Source organism: Abrus precatorius, unplaced genomic scaffold, assembly GCF_003935025.1.
Source record: "Abrus precatorius isolate BTA unplaced genomic scaffold, Abrus_2018 Scaffold2, whole genome shotgun sequence".
Classification (NCBI taxonomy): domain Eukaryota; kingdom Viridiplantae; phylum Streptophyta; class Magnoliopsida; order Fabales; family Fabaceae; genus Abrus; species Abrus precatorius.
Genome location: NW_020874362.1, coordinates 34,425,441 through 34,437,217, shown reverse-complemented (window position 1 = coordinate 34,437,217; position 11,777 = coordinate 34,425,441). Strand labels below are relative to the sequence as shown.

Genomic DNA, 11,777 nt, shown 5'->3' with positions numbered 1-11,777 from the left:
TTAAATATGTTCATGAACATACAATAAAAAATATATAATAAATTTTTATTAAAAATTATAAAATTTATTATATTAATGATATTAAATAGTGTAATTTTTAATAAAAAAATTATTATTTATTATTCTTTTATGCTCTTAACTTCACGATAAAAAAAAAATCGCTTATGAGAAGATGTCTCAGATTGGAAATGAAAGTAGAAATACACTTTGTCCACAGGAAGATGAACAGTTTTTAAATATCTTTTATATTTTGAGGTATATTTTTAGGATGCATGCATAAAAAATAATAATAATAATAATACACAATGTCACATATAATATTAATTTTTAATAATTGAAACAAAGTGCAGAAGATGAGAATCCAAAAAGGAAAATAGTCATGGCACAGTAAATTTAAAATTTGGTTGAGCATTAAAATCTGTCTCGTTTAATTGATGAATGTTTGATTGAATCTATAAATTAAAAGAATAGGAATGAAACAATTACAGGGAACAGCAGATGAAGTATGGAATGAAACAATTACTCTGCTTCTAAGTTGTAAGTGTTGGTGTGTGTTCTGTTATTTAAACCACAGGAAATGGTTAGTTTTTTTATATGATTGATTGGACAATTACTGAGTTATAAATAATATAGATTTAAAGCGATACTTTTTTAAATTATAATCAGATTTTATTAAATAAAATTTAAATAAATATATTAATATGAAAAAAATCTTCTTAAAGTATAAGTTTTAAAAAAAATTATATTAATTTAAATTTTTTATTTAATTTACATCTAATAATTAATAAAATAATAAATTATAATCATGTAAGTTAAATAAAAATTTAAATGAATATAAATATTTTTAAATTTCTATCCGTGTAAAAAATTTTATCTTTTAATTACTAACAATAGACCCTCCTCCAAAGATAACTGGCATCCAATTTCTCAATGATAAGAGAGAGAAAAGAAAAGTTATTAAAGGGCAAGTCCACCTTCAAGTCTTCGTCTGTCCTTAAAGCAAAAGTTGAACACCACTCTCAACTTGGCTGCAAGTATTGGAGAAAGATGGAAGGCATAAATGACAAGGGTTGAAGCCTTGATGATCTGAAGAAGATAGTCACCTTCGGGAGAAACCCGTTTTCGAAGTAAAATCCTTTCACTTACTATGCCAATTTGATTCACATTCTATAATTATATATTATATGGTATCAAATTCTGTTGATAGTTTCAATGTTTATGAAATCAGATCACAGTGATGGAGTTGGTAGGAATGCTTTGGGATGCTGCTACTTGTTTGTTCCGTTGTGGTAAAGTCCATGCAGCATATGTTTACAAGTTGGAGGAGAATCTAACATCACTGCAAATGAAGTTTGATGCTCTTCAAAACTTGAGCAGAGACGTTCAAATAAGAATAGATGAAGCTGAGGCCACATCAGAGAGGCTAAGGACAAATGAAGTTAATGGTTGGCTGCAAAGAATTCATCATCTTCAAGAGGTATATCCATTTGTCCATTCACTTCTTTGCTCATTTCATTTCATATTAAACTTTAAATACTACTTTTTTTTTATTTTCAAAAATTCACTTATACGAGCAGAGAGAGTATTAGAAAAAAAATTATTCTTTGCTTAATAATAAAGATATATTTTGAATAATATTATGCATTTTCAGCCTGTTTTCATAAAATTTAATTCATAAAAAATAAACAATAAAGTTACAACTGTGTACATTTAAAATTTGAACAGTTAAAAAAATTATAATATCAGTCAAGATTCATCCACTTCGTTCAGTTCAAATAAGTAGATTGAGAGGTGAAAACATTTGTTATCATAAGCATATTGTAATCAATAACAAGGTGAAACTTTGAGAGTGATGAAATTTAGAAATTTGTCAAGTAAAAAAATGCTACAATAACAAATAATTGAAATTACTTCTTTTAGTTTTTTATAAGACAAAATTAGAAGATTTTATTGATTCTTAATCATAATAATAATTTTTATGAAATTTTTATTATTATTTTTTATAAATAAAGTTAATAAAAATATTAATTAGAACCAATTAAAATAAATGTTAATAGTAGGGATACGTTCAATAATATTTAAAGAGAATAAAATTTATAATATTTTTATAAAATTAAAAATTAATTAAATTATTTTTATCAATTTATATAATTTAATTAATAGTGTCTTATAAAAAGAATGATAGAAAATAAAATTTGGTTAACATTTATTACATAAATTTGTCGTTGGTTATAGAAAAGCTAAGGCATTATATTATAACAAATATATAAAAGTTGAATTGACAACTCTTTATTAGACGTTCATCTTATATTAAATTTTCAAACCATTATTAAATATAATCAATTCCTAAAAACTCAACAACTTTATATTATAAATTTTATTTATTTATTTATTTTTAGATGAGTATCTTTTTCTTATACAATCACTTGTCTTTTTTATGTCTTACAAATTTTTACGTTAAATCAAATCAATATTTTTTTAATAAATTATCTAATTAAATTGGATTTTTAATACAACATAAGTCAGTTTGGTAAATATTACTTAATGTGTTGGACATATAGTCAACTTTAATTTTAAAAAAGAAAAAAAAACGTTGCAATTAATTCATTTTAAATTCATAAACCAAAAAATAAAATAAAATCTTTGAGTAGTTATGTACTCTAATCTGCATCTCTCTCCATCAACCAATGCTTCATTCTCTATTTCTCTTCATTCGTTTATTACTTCTTCAAGCTTCTTCTATAGCTCTAAGCTTTCTATCTACTTTTTCTTACTCTAAATTTGAGTTTCTTCCAACTTTTTTATAGGGCTCCTTCAAGTTCTCAATGTCCTCTCCTCTCTCTTTTTCTTTTTTTTTTCTCTTATTCTTTTGTTGCATCTTTTTTCTCTCATCACGGTCCCTCTCTTCTCTTCTTAGCTTCTCTTAACTATTACACTCTCCCACTAAATATGTATGTAAGAATGGATATAAGACACTAATTAATATTCAATATATGATTTCTTTTTATATGCTATAGCTTTTAATAGAATAGAGATATATAAAGAAAAAATAGTATTTTTCTCCTCTAAGTTTAAGGTTAATTTAGTTTTCATTCTTCATTTTTTTAATTTAAATCAGTCTTCTAATATTTATTTATGTAATAAGTTATTTCTTTTTGTTATAGCAATGTTAAATCTTTTTAGAATTTTGTTAAGAACTGAATTTCTTTATGGAATAATGAACCAGGTTACGATGACCCAACAAATTTTTCTTATTAGATGATGAAACACAAAAAATAAAAATAAAAATTAGGGTAAAGGTTAAATTTTAATAATTTTACAAAAATCCATCAATCATTGAAAAAATATAGAGATTTTTATTTGAAGCAAAATGGTCATAAAATAATTTAATTCAATCCATCATTTTAACTAATGAATTCAACAAAGTTTTAATTAATCATAACTCAACATATGAAAGAATCTCTCAAAGAATTTTAATAATCATTAAAAGAAAAATAAAAATAAAAAAGGTAGTCCAAAATTAGTATTTTATGAAAAAAGTTTTTGATGCCCACACTTAAATTATAATAAAATGTTTAGAAGAACTCTCAATTAAATTGAAAATTATTTTTCAACGATATTTAATATCCTTAAAAAAATAACTTGATAAAAAATAAATATAAGAATATTAAATTAAATAAAAAGTAAGGAATGATATCAAAATTAACCTTAAAATTAAAGAATAAAAATACTATTTTTTCTTAAACAAATGTAATTCCTTGTATTAGAACAATTAACACATCATTTGATTTGTTCATATTATGTAAGGATTTTTTATACACTAACCAAGTACAAAAGTCTCTGTATGATTAGTCAATTTCAAACCTCGAAAATGTGTAAAGATTGTTTTCAAAATATTACGATGTTGTTAGAAAAATGAGTAAATGCTTTAAATTATAAAATGTTAATCAACACGTTATACGTTCAGTTTTGAGCGATCGATATATAAAGAGATTTAAATCTCTCAATAATTGTGTTAGAGATTAAAAGGCAAATAAAACAATAAATAATTTTTTTTTATAAAATATATTAATCATGATTCACGCTTATCCGCATGTTCTTACAGGAAATGATGGAAATTAATACAGTTCATCAAGAAATTTCCAATAATAAATGTCTGAGTGGTTGTTGTCCAAAGAATTGTGTGTTAAGCTACAAGTCTGGAAAAAGAATCGTTCATATGCTCAAAAATGTGAATGAACTGTTGACTAGAGGGGAGCATTTTGGTAGTGTTGATATTGCTTATAAGCTACCACCTAAGCCAGTCATTGAAATGCCCTCTGTTGAGACTGTAGGCTTGGATTTGATGCTCAATCAAGTTTGGAATAGTATTGAAGATGAAAATATAGGCATCATTGGATTGTATGGAATGGGTGGGGCTGGAAAAACCACTCTTATGAGAAGAATTCATAATGAATTTGGAAAAAGGAACCTCCACTTTGATATAGTGTTGTGGGTCGTAGTTTCTAGAGATTTTGATATCAATAGGATTATGAATGATATTCGAAATAGGTTACAGATTGATGATAACTTTTGGAACAAAAGTAGTCAAGATCAAAGAGTGGCAAAGATTTATCAAGTCCTGAAGCATAAGAAATTTGTGTTCATGGTAGACGATCTATGGAAAAGTTTGGAACTAGAAATGGTGGGAGTGCCACTTCCGAAGGAAACTAATAACCAATCAAAAGTATTGTTCACCACACGGTTTGAGGATGTGTGTGCTAAATTGCAAGCTGAGAAGAAACTCAAGGTGGAATGTCTATCAGAGCAAGAAGCATTTCAATTGTTTTGTAAAAAAGTAGGCGAAGACACGTGGAAGTGTCATGGAGAAATTGAAAAGCTAGCATGGGAGATGGCTAAAGAATGTGGAGGATTGCCATTAGCACTTATTACAGTGGGAAGTGCCATGGCTGGAGTGAAAGGTGTTGAAGCATGGAGGCAGGCCACAAGTGATCTAAGGAGTTCTTGTTGGGTAGGTCCCGTTTTGGAAGAGAAAGTGTTTCGTGTTCTCAAGTTCAGTTACGACAAACTCCCAGACGAAACACACCGGAAGTGCTTCTTATACTGTGCATTATATCCAGAAGATTTTAAAATTAAAGTTGATGGTCTTATTTATCGATGGATAGGAGAGGGATTTCTTGATGAAGATAAGACAAAGAAGAATATATATGATATGCATGTGCAAGGAAAATCTATTGTTGAAAAACTAAAGCTTTCATGTCTGTTGGAGGGCGTTGTTGAGTATGATTTTAGTGATGTACCTTCCATTAAGATGCATGATGTGATCAGAGATATGGCATTATGGTTATTCCGTGATCAAGATGTAAATAAAGACAGAGTCATTGTTGAGGGAGAAGCATTAGCAATAGAATCAGAAACGAATGTTGAAAGATTAAATGCTGTAGAGAGGATTTCAATTATAAATGCTGGAGGAAGTTGGCGAGTGCCATTGTGTCCAAATCTCATCACTATATGTATAAGGAAAAACATTAATCAGTATTCAAATCTCCAATTTATGTCAAAATTGAAAGTCTTGGATCTGTCAAGAATCGGAATTGAGCATCTTCCCTCGGAAATTGGCAAGTTAATCAACTTGGAATTCCTTGATCTGTCAGAAACAAGCATACAGAAAAGATTTCCAACTGATCTGAAGAATTTGGAAAATTTAAGGGTCTTGCTAATGGAAAAGGTTGGATTTGATCTTCAAATAATTCCTATGGAAGTGATAGAAAGTTTGGTGCGATTGAGAGTGTTTAGATTTGTATATATTGGGAAACTTAAATATTTCGAGGGAGAGAGAACATTCTTAGAGAAGTTGGAGTCCTTACCGAAGTTGGAGGAACTGTGTATTCACTTATCAACCTTAGCTGGCATGCAAAAACTACTTCACTCCACCAAATTGCGGGATTGCTCAACATTATGTTATCTTAATGGAATCGAGGACCAACTTGAAATGGCGTCGATATTAGAATCTTTGTCGGCAATGAAGAATCTAAAATATCTGAGTTTCTTCCAAGTTAATATAGTGGAAGATTCGTCCATTTCTGGTCCATGCCGTCTTCACAACCTTCGACGGGTGATTATTAGTCGATGCAATTCAATAACTCATTTGACATGGCTGAGGTATGCTCCGCTTCTTGAGTTTCTTTTGGTTGGGAATTGTGATTCCATTGAAGAAGTGGTGAAGGAAGATGGTAGGGCAGATAGAGAGGAGGCTGATAATCATATATTTTCAAATCTTACCCATCTTCGCCTTTATGGCCTGCCGAAGCTAGAGAGCATTTACAAGAGAGCATTGGCTTTTCCTTTGCTAAAATTCATCAAAGTAGATTATTGCCCAAAGCTGAGGAAGCTTCCTTTGAAGTCCAACTCTGCCAAGGACACATTGATTACAATCAGAGGAGAATATTACTGGTGGAACAATTTAGAGTGGGAAGACAGAGCCCTCAAAGACCAATTCCAATCAAATTTTCTTTGTTACTAACGCTTCTAATGATTTTCAGTAATATGAAAAGCTATTTGGTGGGAGATTTTCTCTAATTATTTAGTTTTTCTTTCCACAGAGGCTCAACGTTTTCGTGTGATGGCTTGGATTTGATCTGTTACCATGACTTCATCTGCTTTTGCATATATGGATTTTTACTAATTTCTCTTTGAACTTATCCATGAGAACATAACAAGAAGTCATTTTGTTTAATACCTTTGACGAACCACTTTATTTTTTTAGGAGAGGATTGTTTTACGGTGCGAAGTCCGTTGCTTTTTTCATTCTTTTAAATATATTGTGTAGGAGATTGTTCATTGTCTTCTAAATATATTTTTTGGTAAGATGCTAGATAACCAAATTTAAATCAATTTATGCAGAAAATAACATCAAACCAGGTTCTTCTGTGGCAATTATATTAGAACGTTGTTGCTTTGTCAAGTACACTTAAAATATTGAATATCACAACCTAATTCAATATTAAAACCATTGTTCTCCAACTTTTGTTAGCATCAAAAGTTTGTAGTACCTAGCTAAGTTGTTATCATTTAAAAACGCCATAAAGCAAATCTTAATTTACATGAGGAACTACTACATGTTTACCTATTTTCTAAGGGATTCTCCATTTGAATCATGTCTCAAATCGGTCAATTCTAGACGTTTGAAGGATGGCATGCGGCAAAATGGTTTTCATTTTTGAAAATTACTCCACTACACAAAAACTGTGAAGTCATTTACAGATCCATTTACCACACAACAAGCTTGTTTTACACGAGGGTCTTGTTTTTGTAAAAATATAGAGCCATGTGTAAGCGGAGGGAAAATTGCAGATCTGTTTTCTTTTTCCTCATGAAGATTGCAAAGCACTTATGACAAAAATCACAGGCTACTTGATCAAGTACTCGTTATCTCTCGTTTTTATCGAAAGAAAACACATTTTTTTCTTCTTGAGTTCAGATTGTCTGGGAGAGAAGTGAGATTTATATTTTATTTTGTTATGTTCAATGTTTATAAGATTGCTACGTTGTATTTAGTACGTAGCATGTGTGTTTGATCTTCTTTGATATCTTCATCATGCGTTTTATATTTAATATTCTTTAATTGTAACTTATAAGTGATGGCATTAGTCTTTTTTAATCAATGAATATTTGAAAAAAAATATTTAAAAAAATGAGTACTGAAATGCATGACTTTTAAATTTCTCTATTTTCATTATGGGAACATAAAATTAGATCAAGACTTAAGTATATACAGTATAGCAAATGATTATTAAAAAATTGAGTACCAAAATGCATGACTTTTATATACTTGCAAGTCTCTGTGTCTAAATGAACAGAAGTGAGAAACAAGGAGTGAACAAATCAGTTAAAACAGCACAAATGATAAACAATTTGCTAACTTAAACTACCAGCAATTTTTGAATAGATAACATCCAATTTAAAAAGAAAATAAAATAAATTTTTTCTCCTATTTATTGAAAACAGAAGACTAATTACAACAAATAGTCTTAAAAGAAAATATGCTTCTACTTTTTATTTAACCTATGTCAATATTGGTTAGCATCAATATAATATAAACAAGGACAATGTCATATTAAGTGAAAATCAATTTAAAAAAAAATAATCTTGTATAATTAAATTAAAATTAAATATAAATTATACATAACTTTTTTATATTTAAATTCTCATAATCTTTAAATAAAGATTATGTTCATTAAATGTATTTAATTGATAACATTTTATTATTGTAAGAATAAGAACAATAAATATAAATAGTTAAATTTTATTAAATTATCAAGTTTAAACAAAAATTACATGACTTTTAAGTAGTCATATAATTATAAAGTTTTAAATTTAACATTCATACATAAATATATGGTTAAAATTTAAAATAATAATTATACTCACTGAATATATTTATTAAATCTTAAAAAAAAACACTTCAATTAAAATTGCCATGAGAAGGAAAATTCTGTTATACGGTCAATAAAACAAATAAGTTTTTGATAAAGAAAATATATTTTTTCAGTCATCATAAAGATTATTAGATTTATTTTTTTAATCTTCCAAAAAAAATGATTTTGATTGATATAAATTCTAAAATTTTTAAAAATAGTTTATCTCACTGCATATTAACAATGTGTTATACGTGTAAACTTGTCACTCACATGTCATCCGACGTAACATATTTAAATACATATTTTGTCATTATTAAGTAATGATACAATTTTTTTTTTAAAAATTATAATTTATGAAAATTAAAATCTGTAAAAATAGTTTGAGAACTGAAATTAAATTTAATTATATTTACAAGTATTAACAACATATTTAAACTTTTAATAGATTGTTTTTTCTCATGAACTTAATTTTTGATATTTGAGAGCTGGACTTGGTGTAGGCTGAATTTTTCCACTTAAAAAGAAAGGGATTTGCTTTTTGCACTCCACTTATTTTATGTTTGTACTTCCATATTAAATTTTATTTAAAAAAATACTTTTATTGCAAATTTAAATCATCCTTCTCTTTTATTTGTTCACTTTTTGACTTTTTTTATCTTTCGTTCATTTTCATCTCAGTTTTCTCCACCGACAAAAAGAGTAAAATTTGAATGTAGAAAAGCAAAAGGCCATATTAGATGAGAATAAATTTTGAGAAAAATAAACTTTTACAATTGACTTGTATAGATTAGTATATCTTATTTAAATAATTAGGATTAAATATAAACTATACATAATTTCTTTAATTAATTATGTAATCATCAACTAACTTCAGTTATACTTTTATTTTCAAAGTTCTCATAATCTTTTAATGAGAATTATGCTCATCAAATATATTCTTAGATATAAGAAATAGTTCAAGTAATAACGCTTTATTATTGTAAGAATAAGAAGAATAAATATAAAATTTTTTTAAACTTTGTTTCTAAAAACTTGTTAATCATGGAAATTAAATTTCAGAAAAACAAGCGTTTTAACAATGAATAAGAATATAAATAAAAAAGTTTATTGTGTAAATCTCCATCCTTTACCTAAACTTAAAAAATCAATAAAATCAATGAAATAATTTATTATTAACGTGTATATGATTACAATGACTTTAATGATTGATATATACAGACAAAAAAGATACTTGTTAGATTTTATAAGGAGAAATCATTTGTAATTATTATATTAACTTAAAAAATTAACTCTAATATTTATTGATGAAAAAAATTAAAATAAATTAAGAAGAATTACAAATGGAAAAAAGGGAGCGCAAAAAACAACCCCCATGAAGGAATGCTGAGTCCTCTTTACACGTGCCTAACATGGCAAATAAGAAAAGACTATCACGAATTTCCTTTATAGAGAACTATATAACAGGCCAGTGCTTTGCACGGTTGAGCTCAAAATGCTTTAATTTAAAACACCAGAAATTTGCACAAAAATGACATCAAAGCCACAGTAGTTGAGCAAGAAAAAATGGCAAAGGGAGTTGACGCATGGCCTTCTAAGAAAGATTTATAAAAGTATGGATAAGGTGGAAGTTACTATAAACTTTACATGTAAAGAAAGACGTTTCATTTTTCTCATTAAAAATTTTCTTGCGTAGTGTACGGTAGCATTTTAAAGAGGAAGAATAAGAGTGTGGATAGTGTTAGATATGCATTCATTCATAAGCCTCCGCTGCACAGCTTCAAAGAACTCTTGCATGAGCATAACTATGGTACAACATAAGGATGCCATCAACTGTTGGGCTCAAATGCGGAATAACTTGGATGTGTAAATTAAAATTCTGACGTAAACTGGCGAGTAATAATCCAGACCTAATAAATAGATCTAGCAGCGCAGCGGTGTAACTTGTAAAGTGTGCACTGGAATACTTCCCAGGAAAGAGAGGTGGATCACAACGGATCACTTCAATACCAAGTATTTCCTTAGCCAGAACCTTTCCAGTTACAACACTAATACAAATACACACTTCTCCAGCAATCCAACAATCAGCTACGGAAGGATAACAGAAATAATTCTTTTCTGATGTGGAAGATCAGACTAAACTGCAACCACAGAGCATATTAAGAATTATTCTAACTGAATAAAATAAGCAGATAAAGAACACCAATATTTAACGTGGAAAACCTCCAATGTGGAAGAAAAACCACGGACAAACTCTGAAAAATATTCCACTATATCTCGGGATATTTACAATATCCTTTCAACACTCTATCACACAAGAGATGTAAAATATAGTGTACCCAGTGAGACCCACTTCCTATTCAAATATTATAAATTTTGTAATACCAAGAAGAAATAGAGATGATACCCACCCCAGTATATTTTTCTCACACTCTTAGGATTTACTCAACACTCTATTTTTCTCTCACTAGAATTCTATCAATGCTTGATAAACACTCTTGCGATGCATCTTCTGATTTCATTCCTCACGGTTATTTATAGCCAAATGGAGTTACTATTCATTTATTAAAATATTTATTTGTTTAGGAAGTAAAAAAAAATGGCACCGAATCACCGAAATGTGCTGGACATCACAATTCTCCCCTTCCAGCACAAAGATGCACTCTTGGAATCTTCACATGCGATCCATGCCAATCAGCTTGACACACTGTTGATGTTTTTCTCGTGCAACAACTTTCGTCATCATATCAGCAGGATTTTTATCCGTGTGAATCTTATCTAGCTTGAACTCTTGTTCTTCCACTGCCTGACGCAGCCAATGATATCTGACATCAATGTGTTTTGTGCGAGAGTGATACATCGCATTCTTACTTAAATCCAATGCGCTTTGGCTATTGCAATGGATAACGTACCTTTTCTGCTCAATTCCCAGTTGTTGAAGAAACCTCTTCAACCAAAGCATTTCCTTTCTTGCTTCAGTCATGGCAACATACTCAGCTTCAGTAGTAGATAAGGCCACACATTTCTGCAATTTGGATTGCCAAGATATAGCTCCCCCTACAAAGGTAAACACAAGTCCTGAAGTAGATTTTCTACTATCCAGGTCACCTGCCATATCTGCATCTGTGTATCCTTCAAGAACTGGGTTAGGTATTCCAAAGCTCAAGCACATATTATAACTACCTTTCAGATATCTCAAGATCCACTTCACTGCTTCCCAATGCTCTTTTCCAGGATTGGAAAGATACCTGCTAACAACTCCGACCGCATGAGCTATATCCGGCCTCGTACAAACCATGGCATACATCAAACTCCCGACTGCTGAGGAGTATGGAATACCCGCCATAGCTTCTTTTTCTT

At 29.1% G+C, this 11,777-nt stretch overlaps 1 protein-coding gene across 2 annotated transcripts; it reads left to right on the top strand.

Moving 5' to 3' along the window:
* Nucleotides 1–990: 990 nt before the first annotated feature.
* Nucleotides 991–6,847, top strand: LOC113857413 (probable disease resistance protein At1g61300). Of its 2 annotated transcripts, none has more exons than XM_027489269.1 (3): nucleotides 991–1,127; nucleotides 1,229–1,477; nucleotides 4,106–6,847. In XM_027489269.1, the coding sequence occupies exons 2-3, from the start codon at nucleotides 1,238–1,240 to the stop codon at nucleotides 6,521–6,523; spliced, it is 2,658 nt and encodes an 885-aa protein (XP_027345070.1). In that variant the 5' UTR covers nucleotides 991–1,127; nucleotides 1,229–1,237; the 3' UTR covers nucleotides 6,524–6,847. The 2 variants fall into 2 exon arrangements, with proteins under 2 accessions (XP_027345070.1, XP_027345072.1); XM_027489271.1 differs by having other exon boundaries at nucleotides 992–1,127; nucleotides 1,208–1,477; nucleotides 4,106–6,693.
* Nucleotides 6,848–11,777: the final 4,930 nt, after the last annotated feature.

Coding starts and splice junctions, on each gene's coding strand:
- LOC113857413 (XM_027489269.1), top strand. CDS start 1,238: ATGGAGTTGGTAGGAATGCTTTGGGATGCTGCTACTTGTTTGTTCCGT. Junction 1,478..4,105: donor GAATTCATCATCTTCAAGAG/GTATATCCATTT, acceptor ATGTTCTTACAG/GAAATGATGGAAATTAATAC.